This window comes from Sceloporus undulatus, chromosome 9 (assembly GCF_019175285.1).
Source record: "Sceloporus undulatus isolate JIND9_A2432 ecotype Alabama chromosome 9, SceUnd_v1.1, whole genome shotgun sequence".
In the NCBI taxonomy this organism is placed as follows: domain Eukaryota; kingdom Metazoa; phylum Chordata; class Lepidosauria; order Squamata; family Phrynosomatidae; genus Sceloporus; species Sceloporus undulatus.
Genome location: NC_056530.1, coordinates 22,657,884 through 22,677,424, shown reverse-complemented (window position 1 = coordinate 22,677,424; position 19,541 = coordinate 22,657,884). Strand labels below are relative to the sequence as shown.

The window sequence follows — 19,541 nt, the reverse complement described above, 5'->3', positions numbered from 1 at the left end:
TATTATTATTATTATTATTATTATTATTATTATTATTATTATTATTATTATTATATTAACTGGCAAACCTAGGGTCAAGACACACTGCAGAAATAATCCAATTTGAGACCGCTTTAACTGCCTTGGGTATTGTGGGATCTGCAGTTTTAGGAGACACTGAGGCTTCTCTGTCTGAGAGTCTGGTGCCACAATAAACTACAGTTCTCAGTGTTCCCACTGAGCAAAGGCAGTTAAAGTGGTCTCAAACTGGATTATTTCTGCAGTGTGGTCTGGCAGCTATGCACTAAAACCCACCCTTTCCTTGCTGAACCTCAGCAGAAGAATTTGCAGAAGAAAGTGGTTCTTCCAAAGGCTTGGATTGACACTCTTCCTTCCAAGCAGATTGAAGCTGTTCTTTCTCAGCCAATACTGCCAGGTTGAGTTCCTGGCAACTCTTTTTAGCCTCATCTTCTTTGTCCGACATTGTTCTAGAAAGAAAGAAAATAGGTAAAATAAAGTCTGAATGTTATACAGTGGGCCCTTGGCATCCGCTGGGGTTTGGTTCCAGGACCCTCATAGACACCAAAATCCATGGATGCTCAAGTCCCATTAAAAACAACAGCATAGTCAAATGGTGTCCCTTATATAAAAAAGGTAAAATCAAGCCTTGCCTTTTGGAATTTATATATATTTTTGGAATATTTCCAAGCCATGGATGCTTGAATCCGTGGATTAAAAATCTGTTGATACAGAGGGTCAACTTTAACAAGCTGAGTCTCCCTTATTCCAAAATGCAATACACTCCAAAAGCCAATATTGGATTCATAGTTACTTGGAATAATAATTAATAATTTGTTTTATTTATATACCGCTATTCCAAAGATCATAGCGGTGAACAGCAAGCAAGCTAATTAGCAAGTAATTATGTCGTGTTTTTCAAGTCACTTCAAAGGTCTCTATTGGGCATAAAATAGCCCGAAGGGGACAAAAAGACATAACAAAAATGGACCATAAGAAAGTTGAGTCTTTCTTATCCAGAATTCCCAAATCAAAATTATTCCAAAATCCAAAATTGTCCACAATGGGCGCCTGAGACTGTTACACCTTTGCTTTCTGATACTTTCAGCGTATGCAAACATTGTTCCACGCACAAAATCATTATAAATATTATGTATAAAGCTACCTTCAAGCTATGTGTATGAGATGCATACAAAACGTAAATGAATTTTCGTGTTTAGATTTGGGTCCCATTCCCAAGATATCACATTATGTACATACAGTATATGCAAATGCCGATATTGCAAAATCTGGGGATAAAAATCCAAAATTCAAAACATTTCTGGTCCCTAACAATTTGGATAAGAGAGATTTGATTTCTTTTACTGCTTTCAAGAGGCAATTAAACTCCATAACCGTTCCAGCCAAAAGACCAAACGCTTTATCACTTTTTTAGCATTATATTGTAAACATTCAAGATGATTTATAAGATGACGCTAAAAAAATTGATAAAGCAATGTTTTCTGGTTAAAAAGGTTGTGGGTTTATGAGTTTAATTACTATTTTATTGGTGTTTTTCCCCCTATTATGTGAGTGGAAAGCTGAGGTAAAGAAAAACAAAAATATTTTTTAAAATTCTTTTTTTTTTCCTTTTCAAATATCTGCATTTGAAAAAATTCTCAACAAAAGTTGCAATAATAACCAAGTTACAAATGGTAAACTGCCTCTCTCCAAAGTAGGGAGGGCGACACTAAGAGTGGATAACTAGGACTGCATCTGCACTGCAGAAATACTCCGGTTTAATGCCGCTTTAACTGCCATGGCCGAATGCTATGGAATTCTGGGATTTGTAGTTTTGTGAGACATTTCGTGAGAGCGCTGGTGCCACAACGAACAGCAGTTAAAGCGGTGGAAAAGTGGATTATTTCTGTAGTGAGGATGCAGCCTATGGCTAGGAGTGCTGACCCCTTAAAAAACAATCTTTTTTTGTCTCAAATGGCCTTTAGGAAATAAGGGGGTCCATTTTTGCCATGTTTTTGCTTCTTTCGGAGTATTTTATGTCCAAAAGAGACCTCTGAAGTGACTTGAAGTCACTCAATCATGGACCCCACTTGTAATGCAAAACCTGAGGGAAAAGTTGTGGTAAATGGAGATAGGAATGGGGATAAAAGGGTCTCTAGAGGCGCATCTACACTGTAGAAATAAACACAGTTTGACGCCACTTCAACTGCCATGACTCATACTACAGAATCATGAGATTTATAGTTTGGCAGGGCATCAAGAGCTCTGGTACTGAGGGCTCCTACAGTGCTACATAAAATAGATAATTTATTTAAATAAATAAATCTAAATAAATAAAATATTTAAATATAAATAAATAAATATTTCCTCACAAAATTCCCTCAAAAAGGCTCCCCTCAGAAAAACCAAAATTCCTCTCACAAATTCCCCCTCAGAGCCCAACTCTCTTGAGGAAATTTGTCATTTCCTCAGTAGTGGCCCCACACAACACAATACAACACAAATATGGGAGATATATATATTTGTGTGTGTGTGTGTGTGAGTCATACCCTGCTTTCTCCCAACATGGGATTCAACTCAAGGCAGCTTTTTAGACTTTGTACCCACAAAAAATGGACCCACAAAGTCCTCCAAAAAGCCGTTTCCCCCCACCAATATGAATGCTTTCTCATCTCTTTGCCCATGTATCCACACTGCACAATTAATTATTATTATTATTATTATTATTATTATTGAGAAGACATCTATTTTAACATCTTTTTTTATACACATACAGTACTCCAGTCTTTTATTCAAATGGGAGAAAAAAATGGCAGTTGGACAAAACGGTTTTTAATGCTAGCTAGCTTTTGAACCAGGTTAGGCAGGCCTCTCCTTAAACGTCATACAAATCAAACACATTTAGCAGGAGTCGCAATTATTAATCAAATTAATAAATTAAAGAAGTTTGGGGCGCCGCTTTAAACTGCCCTGACACTCTTTATCTTATAGAGTCCTGGGATTTGTAGTTTGGCTGCTGTCAAAAGCACCCACCAAACTATAAATCCCAGGATAAGTCATGGCAGTTAAAAGTGGTGTCAAAGTGCATTATTTCTACAGTGTAGATGCACCCCTGAAGACTCTTTTAGCCTCCATTTTCAATTCCTATTAAGTCTGAGGGCAGGGAACCGTCTGACTAAAAAAATTTATGTACAGCGCTGTGTAAATTTACAGCTCTTTATAAATAAAGGTTAATAATAATAATAATAATAAGTCCATTAATTAAGGTTAAATGAGAAAAGGGCTACAGTAATGGGGTCTTTTTTGGGGTATCCCAACATAGAAAAAGGGGGCATTTAACCTGCTGTCTGTGAGGACTTTGTTAGGGTTTGTAAAGAGGGGGAAATGCTGCCACACTACACAGTTATACCAGTATAATTCCATTTTAAACTGTCATGGTTCCATCTCTAAGATATGCAGTTTAGGGAGGACCATTTTAGGATTTACATCCAGGGAGCTGTAGTGCCTCATGAAACTACAAAGCCCATCATTGCATAGGAGGCACCCAGGACAGTTAAAAGCAGAATCATAATGCTATAAATTGTAGTTTAGTTAATAATTAAAATGGAAGGAACAGGATTGGAATACTATTAGGAGGCCATGTTGCATGGATAAAAATATTACAATTATACTATTCTTGGGTTGCTAAGAGGGATTAAAGGAGGAAGAGTAAGGTTTGGGGGGGTAAAAATATGAAGCGGGTGAATAGGAGCAAGGAAGGAAATGTAAAGTTTGCAAAGGTTTTCAAGGATGGGAATGAAAATTTTTGGTCCTTGCAAATGGGGCAAGGGAAGCTCAGTGGGCTTTGGCTGGGAAATGGGGGAAAGAGAATGGCATGCAAAAAGCAAAAGAACTGCATGCAAAAAATTACATGCAAAAGAATTACATGTAAAAATGCATTGGAATTTGTATGCAAAAAAAATGCATTGCAGGATCTACTGGAAATAAAATTTAAAGGTTCAAGGGGAGCTGTTTGGAGGGGAGAAGAAAAGAATTGGGTTGCAAAAACTGGTTGTAACCTGAGAAGGTGGCAATGCTAGTAATGCCAAACTAGAGGACTGCTTTTTACCACCGCCATCTCTCCCATTCTAGCAGCTTCCTAAGAACTGGGAAACAAAATAATGACTGTTTTTGCAAACCCACCTTTAAGATCCTTTTGCAATCCAATAAAGCCAAGCAAAAATGGATTCAGTAGCAGCCAATGAAATAAGAGAACCACTGGATCCTGGCTCTGTTTTGGAGGCTCCTCCCCCTTTTCCCACAAGCCTTTCCACCAGTTTGGGAGATCCTTTGGAGATCTCAAGTGAAGTGCACTTTTTCTTTTTGGCAAGCAATTCTTTTTCAACTGACTGCAAAAGGGAGGGAAAGGTTTGCATCAGAGGAGAGGAGGGTGAAAGGTTTGGTCCAATGGTGATCCTGAGGGTGAGAGTTTGGGAGCTGTAGTCCACAAAAGTAACTTTTCCAAACTCCCAAGTCTGGGAGAAGGGATGAAACATCCTAGGATTTGGGGAAGGGTGCTTTGCTTGCTGCATCCACACTGCAGCAATTATTATTATTATTATTATTATTATTATTATTATTAATTAGCTTTATTTATATAGCACTGCAAGTTTGCATAACGCTGTGCATAAAATAGAATAAAACAAAATAAAATGGGTGTACCTTCTAAGAAACAGAATATAATACAAAAATTGAAACACAGTATCATGCAACCAAAAATATGCAAACAACAGATTAAAATAAATACCAAATAGCAATAAATAATCCAAGAAGACACCACTTTTTTAAAACTCAGTGCTATGGAATTTGGGGATCTATAGTTTTGGGAGATAGTTTGCCTTCTCTGTCAGAGAGCTCTGGTGCAACCATAGACTACAATTCCCAGAATCTTGAGCATTGAAGCTGTAGCAGTTAAAGTGGTGTCAACCTGGATCATTTCTGCAGTGCAGATACAGTCAAATGCAGCTTTTGGTAAACTATGCACCCAAGTTGCTTGTGAAGATGCTTTGCAGTCTCATCCTGTGCAGATTTACTCATGGAGTAGTTCCCAGTGAGTACAAGAGGAATCCAAAATACTCCAAAACACAATACTGTTTCTTCATGGGTGGCTGAGATGGCGGCTCCTTTGCTTGCCAGTGGTTCAGTGTACACAAACTTTGGTTCACAACACACTGCAGAAATAATCCAGTTTGAGACTGCTTTAACTGCCCTGGCTCCATGCTAGGGAATTTTAGGAACTGTAGTTCTGTGAGACGTTTAGGCTCTGTCTGAGAGGCCTCGATAAACTACCATTCCCAGGACTGAACCAGGGCAGTTAAAGCAGTCTCAAACTGGGTTGCTTCTGCAGTGTGTTTTCGACCTTTGTTTCATGCATCCAAAGCATTTCGGTTAAAAGAGACTCTTCACTTTCTGACACCAAAAGAACCACGCAGGAGGCCTGAAACTACAACCAGTTCTGGATGGAAATGTCATTTTTTTCTGATAGAAATATTACTTTTTTGGATAGTAACTCCCAGAATCCCCCCCTCTATTGCACAGTCAGTGAAACAATACACAAAAACAAGGATGGTTATTTTATTTGGGTTCCTTATAGCCTCTCGTGTCGCTCAGAGTTGACCCTCTGATCAGGGACAAGGATTGCGTGGATTTTCATGGTTGGGAGGAAAATAAAAAACTCTCCTTTCTGCTTGGCAGGGTTTGTATGGGGAGCCATCCTGAAAACTGCTCTCAATGCATCCGGTGGAGAAATCGGTGTGAAGTGACACTTTTATTTGCACCAAGATTTGTCGTCCCTGCAAGAAAGAGAAGAAGATTTATGAAGCAAGACGACAGGTGGAAGCCTAGAGCAGAATCCTCTTATTTTATTTATTTGGTAATAATGATACACTTATTTGACCGCAAGATTTCAAAGTGGTTTACAACAACTTTGCTCCCAACAATGTAGATTCTGTGTTTTCTGTGTAATAAAATGAGTAAATACATTAGAAGGCATTTGGGTTTGAGACAATTGAGCTTCTAGGGCTACTGCCACACTGCAGAATTAATGCAGTTTGACACAGCTTTAACTGTCATGGCTCCATGATTTAGGAGTTTATCACACCAGGGCTAAATTTGTCCTTCAAGAGAGATTAAAGCGCATTTAAAGCATCCTGCAAATAAAGCAAAAATGGAGAGTAATTGCACGGATGGTCATCACACACAGTTGCGCAAATAACGTGATACCAAAAATGCATTGTTGCTGAAATCCCGAAAGTAAAAAACATGCACGTTAATGCTTCTTTGTGACTACTTTAATGACGGGTTTTGTGCAACTTTGTGTGAAATGGTTTCACTTAATTACGTGATTTTTCCAGGATATTCACAGGATAATCTCCCAATCTCCTTTTTGTGATAAACTCGAGGGAAGGCTAAATTTATCACGAAACTACAATTCCCATAACTCCATAGCATTGAGCCAGAGCAGTCAAACTGGATTATTTCTGCAGTGTGGATGCAGCCCAGGATGACCTCCCCAAGGATTTGATGGGTCAATAAGAGACAAAGATGTCTCTTAGGTTCATACACTGGAGAAATAATCCAGTTTGAGACCGCTTTAACTGCCTTGGCTCAGTGCTAGGGAATCCTAGGAATTGTAGTTTATTGTGGAACAGAGCTCTCTGCCAGAGAAGATTAATGTCCCTAGCATTGAGCCAGGGCGGTTAAAGTGGTCTCAAACTGAATTATTTCTGCAGTATGTTTTGGACCATAGATAACAGGGATGTTTTATCCAGGAAGGTAGAAATTACCTACCTGGGTGTCGGTCACACACTGCAGTTTATATTGGTCTCCTAGGTTGGGCTGCAATGCTGCTTGCAAGGTGCTGAGCTGCAGAAATAAATTACAGGACAGAAAAGGTTAAAACTGCAATATAGCAAGTACATTTCTATACCACTTATCAGTGTGCTTACTGTATATATTCATGTATAAGTCTAGAAATTTAGGTTAAAGAATTGACCCCAAAACCTGAGTTGGCTTATCCATGGATCAATGTAAGTACTGTATCTTAACTCTTATTTAAAAGAAGGAACCGGTATAATCTGCCCTGGAAGCACCAATCCCCTCTACTCTCATCCATCCAGTCTTAAAACTAGGCACAAAGAGTTATGTCTGCTGGAATTTTGTAAGTTCTTTGACATTGCTTTGCTTTGATCCATCCTTTAGATCCTTTGCTATATGCCCCTAAATTTTACCCTTGACTTATCCATGAGTCATATCAAAATCCATAATTTCAGCCCCAAAGCTTGCCCTCGACTTATACATGAGGGAGACTTATAGTCGAGTAAATATGGTAAGCACTCCCTAAACGATTTACAATGGAGTTTGTCACACAGGTGGCTAAGTGCCTAAATCCTGTGCAGAAACAGGATTTAAATTTGTATGAATATAATCAAAAAATGGGATCGTTTTCAGACTCATCGGGGGCATTAACGTGACATTAACCCGCACAGAAAGTGGACAAAATCAGGCACTTTTTACTTTTGGGAGAATCTCAAAAGTAAAAAGCAGCCGAGTGTGCTTTGAATCTGGTTTACAACAATTGAAGTAAGTCTGGGACAAAGAGAGAGGAGGAGAGAGAAACTAGGACATTTTAAAAGCAGCTGAAAAAGTGGGATGGCACAGGATTAATAGGAATGGTTTCTGCCAAATCAGGACAATTGGAGGGTATGACATTGCTGAATGTACCTGGTAGCTTTGCTGGCACGATGGGATAACAGCATTTCTTTGGAAGGCCCTGCATTTAAAAACATCGTTCTTAGATGCCACATCTTTTAGAACAGCGTTTCCCTGGCTATCTGATGTGAGGACTAGCAATCTTTTTTTTCTAATGTGCCAAGAACCAGTATCTTATTTATACCCATTTATTATGTGTCTGCAAGTCCTTTTTTTACTTACGTGACCCTAAGGATCCTACACAGAGTCACCTTGACAATTTTTATCCAGAGACCATTTTCCCATTGCGATTGCCTTCTTCTAAGACAGAGAAAATGTGTGTTACTTGCCCAAGGTTTCTGTGGCTGAGTGGGGATTCGAACCCTGGGAGCAAAGTGTCATGGCTTACCTGTCGATATTATATTTGGTGTGCAGAGAGAGGGCAGTCCTGAAGTATTTATTGGGAGAGTTCAGTGTTTCAACGCAACCTGCACAAGTCCCATGCTTCTTCCATTCTTTCTCCCTAGGGAAGGAGAGGGAAACACGCACAACTCTTGATGATCTCACAACATCTTTCCATCCCATTGAATAAACCCTGGTGACTCCCAAATTGAGGGGCAGAAAACATGATTATGCTATGGGTTTAAAGGAGGGTCAGCCATACCTTGAACATTAAAGCCACCCTGTTAAATTCATCAACTGTGCAGTCTTTCAAAATGGAAATGCCCTTTCTTGGGGAAAGGGAGGGTATATATTAAATAAGTATATTTAATCCTGCTGCCCCAGAGACTAGATCATGAAGCAATGGATTCCAATACAGGAAAAGGGATTCCACCTAAACCTTAGGAAGAACTTGACCATAAGAGCTGTTCAACAGTGCATGGCCATCTGTCAGGGGTGCTTTGATGGTGTATTCCTGCATGGTAGAAGTGGGTTGGACTGGATGGCCCTTGGGGTCTCTTCCAGCTCTATGATTCTATGATCAATTTCAGTTTTCATCCCTACCATTCATGATCTGTAGCCCCAATCCCACCAGCTAAATGTTGCCCCCTCCTTTTATCTCTACAGCATTACCAGAACTGGAAGTTGCTCAGATTGATGAAATTGGGCCAATACCGGTTTAGCTCAGTCATCAGATCCTGCTGGGAGGAAAAACAGCAGAAGTTGAGATACTCTTGGTGAGTATCTCTGGTCTCCAGAGTCATAGTCCAGCACACAAACCACCCCAGCTCTCTATGTAAACAAATATAGTCCTTCAAATAACCTGAACCCAAGCCATATCTGCATTGGTTTCTAAGATGTGAAAAGAACTCATTGTTGGTAAGATCCAGAGCATGGGAAAGTCTCCAAATCCCCCAATGCTGCCTGGAAGAGGCTGGTACTTGTTATCCAAAAGGGATTCAGGGAGTCAGTTGTCCAAAAGGTGGTATTATTATTATTATTATTATTATTATTATTATTATTATTATTACAGTATTATGATGATGATGATGTGCTCTGGAAATTGCAGAGTTAATTCTCCTTTCCCCAAGGTCTCTGGATGGTAATTTCCACAATAAAAGTTCAAACTTACGTTCAGGTCAGAGGGAAAGAGGTACCAATAATGACAACACTCTGCAATGTCACTGGGCCTGTGGGTTTAAGGAGAAAGGCAGGAGGTGAAGGAAACGTATAGGGAGCACACTTACATTTGTATGCCTTCAAGTCATTTTTGTCTTAGAGAGACCCTGGGAGGAACCTATAATGGAGTTTTCTTGGCAAGATTTGCCCAAAGGAGGTTTGCTATTACCATCCTCTCAGGCTGGGAGAGTGTCACTCGCCCTAGATGACCCAATAGGTTTCTGTGACCAAGCAGGGATTCGAACCCTGCTCTCTCAGTGTCCTAGTCCGATGCTCAAACCGCCACACTGGCTCTCTCACACTGGCCTACAGACCTGGAGTGCTTTGAAACACCCCTTCACAGGAACTACACTTCTCAGTGTTTTAGCAATTGGGAGGAGAGTGTGGAAAAACTACAGCTCCCAGAATCACCCAACATGGGTAATTAGACATGAAACAGGTTCGGATGTCTCTCAACTAAATGGCTTTGCCTCACCATAATCCATGAATGGTCCAATTGCTGGCGGTCTTTGGGATGACACACTCGAACCTGGTTGTTAGAGCCTCCAGACAAGACACAAAAGGAAGATATAATATTAGCTTTTTTAGACAGGGCAAGACTCTATTTCTCCTAAACAGAGTGAGCCATATACTGTTCATCTTCACTGTGCTTCGACATAACCCAAGTCCATCTTGTCAGTCTTTTAATTCCAGAAATTGTGGCCCATGGGCTACATGTGGCCCCGACAAGATTTTGTGGCCCCATTCACCACCCTAGAGCCCCATTCCTTTAAGAAAGGAAGGATTCACGATTAGAAATCTCTGACTTTACCACGCAGAAGGAGCCTGGCCACATCTGGACAAAGGTCATGCACTCCCAAGGGCAATACCTGTGAAGCAGGGGCCAGAAAGTGAATAGACCTGTTGCGTTCTCTTTTTTCTGTTTAACATCTCTTGGCCTAAGTTGCGTAATGTTCGCTTACCCAGAATGGACCGCCACCGACTGACGCAATGGCTCCTCGCACCTGACTAGCACTAGCAACCACAAAACTCCATTGTGGAGCAAATACAGGGACCGCAGAGCAGCCGGTTTCCCCATCGACCCTACAAAATAAGTCATCCTGGTCAATTTAATACAAAATACGTGGGTGGTTAATCATCAGTAGGCAACCTTGCTCAACATGGTTGATCTCCAAAGGTTCTGCCAGTCCATAGATGACTGGAAGAAGAAAGCCAAAGTAGATACAACTGCTAAGCTCATGATGGATGTAATGGTTTTGAGCACCATGGTCCTGAGTTTGGTGGTATGGGCAGCTGTGGAAGGCTAGGGGTTGCATTAGTACCCCAGGAGAACCTGGAAGGCCAACATGCTCCATAACACTGCACCCAGACTATTGCCACATTGCAGAAATGAAGCAGTTTTGTGCCACTTTCATTTCAATGGTTTTTTCCTATAGAACTGTGGGATTTGTAGGTTCAGCACCCTGGATAATTCCTGCAAAAAATCAGGCCAAAGCTTGGAGTAAATTCACCATCTCAGTGATGAAAGATCCATCATCTGCTGGTGGGATGGACTCGTAGGTCTAATCCACACTGCAGAATTAATGCAGTTTGGCATTGCTTTCACTTCCTTGGCTCCATGCTATGGAATCTACATGGTAGAAGGTCCCAGGTTCAATCCTCAGCATCTCCAGGTCGAACTGAGAGGGTTGCCCAAACCCCAGGGAACCACTGCCTCACAGTAATGTATACTGATCTTGATGCAGAACTCAGCAATATATTGATTTTTTTTGGTACTCGAACTTCCAGAATCCCGTAGCCAACATGTTTAGTATAATGCACCCCCCTGTAAGCTTTATAAGTGGTTAAAGATACATAAACTTAATATTCTTACCAGTAAAAGTGGCCAACTTGCTTGAATTGTTGCTGTCTGTTCCTTTGAAGATCAGGCAGCGAGTGAGGTTAAAATGAGGAAGTTACTTTCACCTGTTTACAAGGCAAGACAAAAGAAGCTGCAACACTCAGCTGCAACTATGCGCCACACTGTAGAGTCTCAGATCATCCTTAGGATGATCACATAAATGGAACCAAGAGGAGTGTATGCAAATATCCATGCTGTAAAGAAGTCTTCATGGGGAAACAGAAGAGGTAGAAAACCACTGTAGACGTCTTTGTCTGTCCGCCTTCGTAAGTGCAATGCACCATGTCATACCACCCTAGATGGTATGGAGAGTTCACATAGGTTGTTGTTGGATGGGATATCATGGGCCGTTGAGTCTAATTCCCTACTCACTGCAGGATCTCCAGATAGTGCATATCCAGACGGCAGCTTTCCAGACTCTTTTGGTAGACATTCAGAGAAGAAGACCCCATCACTTTTCTAGGCAATTGGTTCCATTGCTGAACCGTTCTTACCCTCAAGACATGCTTCTAATGTTCAGGTTAAATCTACCCTCCTGTAAATTAAAACCATTAGACCTACCCTCTGAGGCAGCAGAGAACAAACCCACATCTCTTTGTAGGAGCCCTTGAAGTATTTAAAGTGTGTGATCAAGTCACCCTTCAATCTTTTCTCCATACCTCTTATCATCCTTGCTGCCCTTCTCTCCAAACTGTTATATCACTGTTGTTGTTCCTTCACTCTCCAAATATCCAACACACCAGGGAGAGAGAGGCAGTGAGCATCATCCACACCAAGACCTCTCCCATTTGCCACATTCCCTTTGCCTATCCCTTTTCTTTGGATGCCTAGACTCTGTTTCTCAATGTTTAAAGTTACTGAAGTGCTAGGAGTTTGGGGGCTGTAGGAAATTTTCAGAGGAGGCAGTCATCTTATTTGAGAAGGCACTGCCCTCTTCTTGCACCCCTGTAGTTACATCCCTGGATACCAGGTCCTCCTCTCTACTCTGGGCCTTTCAACCTGCCTTTTCGGCCTCTGCATTTCGATCTTGAGTTTTGAACTCATCTGCTGCCCTTACTCCTGGCTATGGGACAAGAAAAATAGCAGCCAGTCTCCTTCCACCACGGCTGCCCGCCCTGTGCTCCAGTAGCAAAGCAATGCCCTTGTAAGGGAGGTCAACAGCAACAGAGACAAACAAGTGAAGGAGACAGGCAGGGAAGAAGAGAGCAAGGACCAGGCCAAAGAGAATGAGGTCCCTCCTGGTAAAGACCCCCTTCCAGCTTCTCTTTCGCTTGTCTTGTGTGGAAATCACTAATGATGTTGTCTGCAAAAGGGGTTTTTGTGTGGGTGGGTGGCTCTGGGTTGCATGCTTATTTCTAACTCTTTCACCATGGAGCCCTAATCAATCATTCACTTCCAGGCTGAGAGCTAACAAAATGAAACTAGATTGGATCCCCAGGGCTGCTTCGGCTGTGGCAGAGTGTGCCTTTCTCAAAATTAACAAATATATGACTTGTGTGGGCTAGGAGAACCCACTTTGTCAGATGTGGGAGGAGTGGAAGGGAAAAACAGCCACAAGATGGAACTGATCAGCCCCCACCCCACTTTATCAGCGCTGCTCCCCTCCTTCCTTGCAAGAGCATAATTGAAATATTTAAAATTTGGGGGTGCACTTGATACCTCCCACTTTGTCCTTGGAAGAACTTCACAACAGCCTTTGTGGCCCCGTTTTGCTTAGAGAAAAAAGTCCCCAAGTCTTGCGTTGTTTCTAACAACAGCAACAGGCCTGGGACAAGTCATTGGAAACAGTGATATATAAATCCTATGGCACATCAAGATTCAGAATGACAAACATTTAGAGCATACTATGCCATGCAAAACTATGGGTTATGGGGGGGGGGGGAAACAAAGCTTGGGCTATAGATGTGGGAGAGGAGAAATGAAGACAACGAGAGGGAAAAGGTTAAGAAGTACTGTGATTCATAAACTGAGATTCATCACCACTAGATGAAGAAAACAACTGCAGTTCCAATGGTGATAGCATACCCTCCAACTGTCCTGGTCTGGCAGAGATAGGCCCAATTACTCCGCTCCCTTCCCACTTTTCCAGCTGCTTTTAAAATGTCCCACTTTCTCTCTTCTCCCCCCACTTTCTCCCTTTGCCCTCAGATTACTTCATTTGCTGCAAACTGAGTTCAAAGTACAAAAGTAGTTTGCCCTCCAAGGGAGAACAGAGAGTAAGAGAAAGGATCTTGTCCTTCCCTGTAGACTCAGACAAAAGCAAAGTGCTACAAGTCTAGTTTGTCTATTCTTCATCATTAATAACTTCTCCTGTCTTGGCCACATTCTGTTGTTGTGCGGCCACACGTGTCCTGGTTTTCACCTGTCAAATGTTGGAGAGTGTACAATATGTATTCTGGTAGCAAACCCAAGCAGATTGGCAAAACCTCTGAAATTGCCATAAATAGATTCACAATGTCAAAAACACAAAAATGATATTGCTTGAAACCCACCACATTACCTGACAAAATTGCCTAGATTCTTGGATAGAACAAAATGATGGTCCAAAATGCTAGTCAGCTGGCGGACTGGGAAACCAAGATGATAATAATAATAATGGGTTCACAACAGCACAATTACAGAAAGCGACACTGCTTGGAAAGTACCGTATTATCCAATTATACCTGACTGATTCCTGGATTCTTGGGTAGAAATAACAGCGGTGATAACAACAGTAGGTGCACCAAGAAACCATTTATCCTTCCTCTCCACATGGAACATCTTGTTCTGTATTACTTAAATGTTCAAAATGTCACGATCTGCTTTCCCTTAAGCCATTCACACATGCTGCACGCTGACTATCCAGGGGCAACACGTGTGATCATGCCATCACTGATCGCCAAACATTGTAGTCAGAACTGCAATATTTGCTTTGTGTGATTTCCAGTACAATGCTTTGGAAACCATCCGCACAGTCAGGTGCCAGACACCCAGGGCAGTTTGAAGGACCAAATGATGTATCCCTGCATGTCTGAAGAAACCAGAAAGCAGATCATGCTAGTGTCAAGTCCAACTGGATACCTAGTTCAGAAATTCAAGCTTCAGTAGTTAGAAAAACTTTATTAAGAAACTATGGATCCAGCCTAGTGAAGTTCATTGACTGCAAGCATTAAAAGTGCCTAATGAAATGACAGACAATTTCAAATTTCAAGCTGGCTTAATTTTTATTCATTACAATTAATAAGCACACTTCTCTCTTCCCCATATCGCCCCATTCTTTGTTTTGACCATTAGATTCCTTCACAGAAACAACCTTGAACAGGCTTGGCTCATGCTAGCCTCCCTTCCAGTTTTATCTCAGCACCTGTCTCTGAAATCGCCATAACATAGCAATACAATTTCTATTGTACAACCCATTACAACATTTTTTTGGCAGGCGGATTGCCTATGCAACTTTGGACAACTAGTTGCTAGTGGATCAGACCCAGGCATATAGTCAGTCCTCCATATTCCTTGTCCATCTGTGGGATGAAAATATTCTGGAAATATATACATTCCAAAATGCAAACCTTGATTTTGCTATTTTCTATAAGAGACATCATTTCACTACTTCGCAGTATTTAATGGGACTTGAGAATCCAAGGATGTTGGTATCCATGGGGGATCCTGGAACCAAACCCCAGCGGATAGCAAGGGCCCTCTACTTTTCTGGTTTATTCAGTTAGAAAAGGGGCACTCGTGCACCTGTTGAAAATATAAAACTGGAAGACCTGGAATAATTCTAAGTGTGTTGACAGATCTGGGGGTGAAGAGAGGCAGATGGTGGCTTCTGTGTGTGAACACATTCAGGTTTCACATGTGCTTTTAGCTCCCTCTGGGACAAAACCTATGCTGCATGTGTGCTTTCGATCATGACTTCTGTGAGAAGCAGAAGTTGAAACAGTGGCCATGCCCACAGCTGGTGAAATCCAACCTGAGCTGCTTGCAAGTAATTATAATTTACAAAGAACTTTGAAATGTCAATGCAAACTTTTGCCAATCTGAATTGTCTTCACCTTCACAATGACCCTGCTAGGTAGACCACCATTGTCTGCTGGATGGTCAGGAGTGCTTTGATTGTGTCTTCCTGCATGGCAGAATGGGACTGAACTGATTGAACTTCCAACTCCATGATTCTATGATTCTAGATTCCCCAGCAATGGTCTGCAGGATCTTTTACAAACATTTAGATGACAGTGGCTGCATCTATTTATTTGTTTTTATTTATTTCAAGGATTTGTATCCCGCCTTTCTCCCACAATGGGATCTACGCTGGAGAAATAATCCAGTTTGAAATCACTTTAACTGCCACGGTTCAATGCTATGGAATTCTGGGAATGGTAGTTTTGCAAGACATTTTGCCTCCTCTGTTAGAGAGCTCTGGTGCCACAACTGGATTATGGATCCCAGAAGCATGGAGCCATGGCAGTTAAAGTGGCATCAAACTGGATTATTTATGCAGTGCAGGTGATGCAGCCAATGAAAAGAGAGAAACTCAACTATTCTTTAGGTGGGAGGAAGAGACTAGAGTAGGCTTTCCTTGCTCAGTGAAGAAGAAACACTGGAAGAAGAAACACTGAAGTGCTTCAGAAGGGGCAGAGCTTGGAGAAGTTACTTTTGTGGTTGCAGTTCCCAGAATGTTTTGAGAAAACAAAGAAAGCTTGCTCTTGTAGAAGTAAAGTTAAGTCTGGAAAGGTGACATTTCAGAGCAGGAGAGGAAGATGTCTTGGTGTGCACATGGATGTGCATTCATGGGCATGAATACCAAAGCACCATGCCGTTCCTTACAGCCCACCATTTTGCACCTGCCACAGCAGGGGTCCGCTTTGAGCCATTGATGACATATTAGAAGAGAGTTATCTTTGGCTTCTCTGTCTTGAACTCAAAGGGCTGCAGCCACCCTCTGAGCTTTTAAATGAGCAGAGCAGGCAAGCTGCCAGAAGGCGAATTAATGTGGCACATACAGAGCTGGGCCTTTGGGATAAGGCAGGGTTGAGGCAGTGGCCTCAGGTGGCAGATGCTGGGAAGTGGCAGCAAAGGATGGCATACTCTGACATTTCACACATGGATATTGGGGCATATGTGGCCAGGCATCATCAGAGTGTGGTCAAAATGTTGAAAGTTACTAATGAAGAAGGATAGGCATATCTCCAGTTAACCAAAAGTGATAGCCCTCTGTATCCACTGATATTTTTTTTATCCGTGGATTTAAGTATCTACTGCTTAAAAATATTCCAAAAATATATAAATTCCCAAAAGCAAATCTGGATTTTGCTATTTTATATAAGGGACACCATATTGCCATGCCATTGTGTTTAATGGGACTTCATCCACAGATTTTGGTATCCATGGGGGGTCCTGGTACCCAGCGGATACCAAGGACTCACTTCTAGATATACAGAGGATAAGAAGGAAAAAGGGGGCTGGGCAAATGTAAAAAGACTTTGCAAAAAGGGACTTTGCAAAAAGGCTTTCTTAACTGAGGTATGCCTCTACTTTTCTCCTACTGCTCATTTTGATTTGCTTTCATGTACTGTAATCCTTTCTTCCCTGCAGCTAGTTTTACCCTCTCCGTCGCCTTTAATAATTTTTCTTTTGTGACATCCTGGCTGCTTTATTGCATTTTATATTTTGACAGAACGGTCAAAGAATGCTGGTTAGCGGTGGATTTAAAAAGTGTGATCATTCAGTCAGTCAATCAATCAGTCACTGTGGAGGCTGCTTTCAGTTAGTTGAGAGGTGCCTTTCCTTGCTAATCCTTGGAGATGTTGCAAATGCGAGTGGGCAATAGCCCAAGCCTCCATTATCCTTTCCCTCTCTTTCTGTTCTCTTCTCTAGGTCTCCCGCTTAAAGCCCCTCCAAGTTTTCGCAACCCCCAGCCGGCAGCTGAAAAACAAAGTCCCGGAATATCAGAAGCTCTTCCAGGTGAGTAATGCAACCCCATCCAGTAATGCAATTGCATTGCTTCATTAGCAAACATAATGCTGAGCCGGAAGCCGCAGAACAGAGGGATAGGAACATTGCCTGACAGAGGTGCCATTGGGCCGAAGATGCCCCACAGCTGGCAACCCATAGCTAGAAATCGAAGTTGGGTAACTTATGGCTAGAGGTACAATGTACTTGAGTTCTTTGTACAGGGCTTTCTCTTGTTCCCATCACCAGTTGCATTTGGTAAGGAGACAGGACAGAGGCTTCTCGGTGGCTGATCCCAAACGAGGGAATTCTCTCCCTTAGGAAACAAGCCTGGCTCTCTCTCTGTTGTCTTTCTCTGCGTATATCTGCCTTCAAGTCATTTCCAATTTATGGCGACTCTAAGGCAGCCCTGTCATAGGGTTTTCTTGGCAAGATTTCTTCAGAGAAGGTTTGCCATTGCCTCCCCTGCGGCTGAGAGTGTGACTTGCCCAAGGTCACCCAGTGGTTTTCATGGCCCAGTGGGGACTGAACCCTGGTCTCCAGAGTCCTAGTCCGCCATTCAAACCCCTATGCTATTGTCCTTTTGCTGGCTGGCAAAAGACATTTTTATTTAGACAGGTTGACTTAATTGGTGAATTGGCGAGAGTAGATGGGTCTTGCGGCCTTTCAGATGTTGGTGGACTACAACTCCCATCCTTCATCAGCACTGACTAGAGCAGCTAGGGCAGATGGGACTTGCAGTCTGGAGACAGACACTTTCCCTGCTCCTGTATTAGAGGTCAAAGTGAATTCAGGAGCAAGTGTCTCTAATGCAAGATTGAGAAAAGGCTATTTTTGGAGGCCCTCCAGTATCATCCTTCCTTCTCTACCCCATAAATTAAAAATGACCCCAATGGCAGTATAATCTGGTATAATCTGATGGTCTGACCTCTCTGTTTCTTCCCCAGGAGGACAATGGCCTTCCTGTGCATCTCAAAGGAGGGACCACAGATGTCCTGTTGTACCGCTTCACCATGACTCTCAGTCTTTTCGGTAAGTTGGATTTGTGCTTATCCAAAGTGGATCGAGAAGAAAAGAAGGATCAGGGAACCTTTCACATTGCACAGTCATCACACCTTGATTCAATTCTTCTGCCACAGTGGCAACTTATGCAGTCTTAGTGGTGCCCTACCCATCAATAGACCATTCTTTTAAAGTGCATGAAAACTTGGGATGGTTTCCTGCCTTACTGATACAGTGGACTCCAATTGCCACTGGGGTACATAGGACCGATCAGTTTTTTTGCATACAACATACCAGATTGCTTTCATGATGGGAATAAAAATAGAAGCCTTGGTGCTTCTTTCGGGCGAGACAAATAGAGAAATGAAACCAAATGAAATGGTAACAGCACAACTGGCTTTCGCTGTTCAGAATGGTTTCCTTTTCATAAAATTCAGCCAGAGTGCTGCTGGGGCAAGGAGGGGAATGTAGGCAGTGTTGTGAGGTGTTTCATAACATTGTCTTTAACCTATCTTGAACTGATGGCTTGCAACACAATGCTAGGTTGCATGGGATTCTTCCATTCACACTATGCAAAGAGGAGAGGAAGGGCCAGTCTTACTCTTCTCAGTACGCTCAGGCAAAAGCATACTGCTGCAGCCTCTTTTAGCTTGTGTGTTCTCATTAATAACTTTCGCCATCTTGACCACACTCTTGATATTGTTTGGCCATTTTCTCCCAATTTTCATCTGTGAAATGTTGGAGAGTATGTATTTCTTCTTGTTCTCTGAGGCTGGAGTGATTAATTGTCCCTTAATTTCTGGCCCCAATGGGAAGGATTTTAATTGAAATGTCAAAATAGAGGTGAGTGGAAGAATAATGGATGTAAATGAGAATTACAGGGAAGTTTTTCTCTCTTTTTTGTATTTTTGTTCCATAGGTGTTGCTTACTCTCTCTTTGAATTATTCAAGGCTACCCAACCCAGGAAGAACAAGTGAGAACGAAGCCAGGGGAGGGGGGTTATTTCAAAGTACAAACACCCCTCTTCCGAACCCAGTTCATCCCACCTTCTCCCCCTTTTTAGAAGGTGGCAGAAAAGGGAAGAACAAAATGGTACATTCTGGTGAAAGGGAAATTAATCAAGTCTTGAGATTTTTTTAGGGAGCTTTTCTTTGGATTGGCATGAGTGTATAAGACCCATTTAATGACACAAAATAAACCGTTGAAAAGATGCGTGCGTGCTTTAAAAAGCAGACTGCTTTTAAAAACACAGACCTCGTTTAATCACGGCACATTTGAAAAGTCATAACCAACAAAAACGGGAACGTCAAAAATTCACAGTGACAAGTTGTATTTAAGCCAGGCCCCAGGTGTATACATGTT

At 41.9% G+C, this 19,541-nt stretch overlaps 3 protein-coding genes and 1 long non-coding RNA gene across 18 annotated transcripts in view; 2 read left to right on the top strand and 2 right to left on the bottom strand.

Moving 5' to 3' along the window:
- The window catches only part of ADAD2 (adenosine deaminase domain containing 2), a 13,617-nt gene extending 8,431 nt beyond the window's left edge, over positions 1 to 5,186 (bottom strand). The window contains exons 1-2 of one of the 9 annotated variants that reach the window (XM_042439634.1): positions 5,021 to 5,186; positions 295 to 467 (exon numbers count right to left, since the gene is read on the bottom strand). In XM_042439634.1, the coding sequence (XP_042295568.1) occupies positions 295 to 467; positions 5,021 to 5,073 (226 nt within the window). In that variant the 5' untranslated portion in view covers positions 5,074 to 5,186. The other 8 variants (XM_042439640.1, XM_042439635.1, XM_042439639.1 and 5 more) reach the window with 8 other exon arrangements.
- LOC121915410 lies at positions 4,310 to 8,905 on the top strand. Of its 2 annotated transcripts, none has more exons than XR_006100709.1 (3): positions 4,310 to 4,458; positions 5,731 to 5,908; positions 8,794 to 8,905. It is a non-coding gene; the product is annotated as an uncharacterized LOC121915410 (long non-coding RNA). The 2 variants fall into 2 exon arrangements; XR_006100710.1 differs by having other exon boundaries at positions 4,323 to 4,404.
- On the bottom strand, positions 5,595 to 14,009 carry LOC121915403 (ribonuclease Oy-like). Of its 6 annotated transcripts, none has more exons than XM_042439645.1 (12): positions 13,909 to 14,009; positions 11,219 to 11,310; positions 10,308 to 10,428; positions 10,157 to 10,214; positions 9,821 to 9,888; positions 9,299 to 9,356; positions 8,800 to 8,867; positions 8,135 to 8,248; positions 7,969 to 8,046; positions 7,759 to 7,807; positions 6,826 to 6,900; positions 5,595 to 5,828 (listed from the first exon to the last, which is right to left on the bottom strand). In XM_042439645.1, exons 3-12 carry the CDS (start codon positions 10,421 to 10,423, stop codon positions 5,661 to 5,663), a joined length of 852 nt encoding a protein of 283 aa, XP_042295579.1. In that variant the 5' UTR covers positions 10,424 to 10,428; positions 11,219 to 11,310; positions 13,909 to 14,009; the 3' UTR covers positions 5,595 to 5,660. The 6 variants fall into 6 exon arrangements, with proteins under 6 accessions (XP_042295579.1, XP_042295578.1, XP_042295577.1 ...); XM_042439644.1 differs by lacking the exon at positions 13,909 to 14,009 and adding an exon at positions 11,905 to 12,238; XM_042439643.1 differs by lacking the exon at positions 13,909 to 14,009 and having other exon boundaries at positions 11,219 to 12,238.
- LOC121915409 (cytochrome c oxidase subunit 7A2, mitochondrial) lies at positions 12,350 to 19,389 on the top strand. Its single transcript, XM_042439658.1, has 4 exons — positions 12,350 to 12,486; positions 17,102 to 17,188; positions 18,124 to 18,208; positions 19,098 to 19,389. The coding sequence occupies exons 1-4, from the start codon at positions 12,472 to 12,474 to the stop codon at positions 19,154 to 19,156; spliced, it is 246 nt and encodes an 81-aa protein (XP_042295592.1). The 5' UTR covers positions 12,350 to 12,471; the 3' UTR covers positions 19,157 to 19,389.
- Positions 19,390 to 19,541: the final 152 nt, after the last annotated feature.

What these genes read in the sequence shown, in the direction of transcription:
- LOC121915403 (XM_042439645.1), bottom strand. Translation starts at nt 10,423, where the DNA reads ATGGGGAAACCGGCTGCTCTGCGGTCCCTGTATTTGCTCCACAATGGA. An exon ending in CGTGCCAGCAAAGCTACCAG is followed by an intron (nt 6,901 to 7,758) that starts GTACATTCAGCA and finishes TTATTTCTGCAG; the next exon opens with CTCAGCACCTTGCAAGCAGC. An exon ending in AGTGTGTGACCGACACCCAG is followed by an intron (nt 5,829 to 6,825) that starts GTAGGTAATTTC and finishes TCTTTCTTGCAG; the next exon opens with GGACGACAAATCTTGGTGCA.
- LOC121915409 (XM_042439658.1), top strand. An exon ending in AATATCAGAAGCTCTTCCAG is followed by an intron (nt 17,189 to 18,123) that starts GTGAGTAATGCA and finishes TTTCTTCCCCAG; the next exon opens with GAGGACAATGGCCTTCCTGT. An exon ending in CATGACTCTCAGTCTTTTCG is followed by an intron (nt 18,209 to 19,097) that starts GTAAGTTGGATT and finishes TTTGTTCCATAG; the next exon opens with GTGTTGCTTACTCTCTCTTT.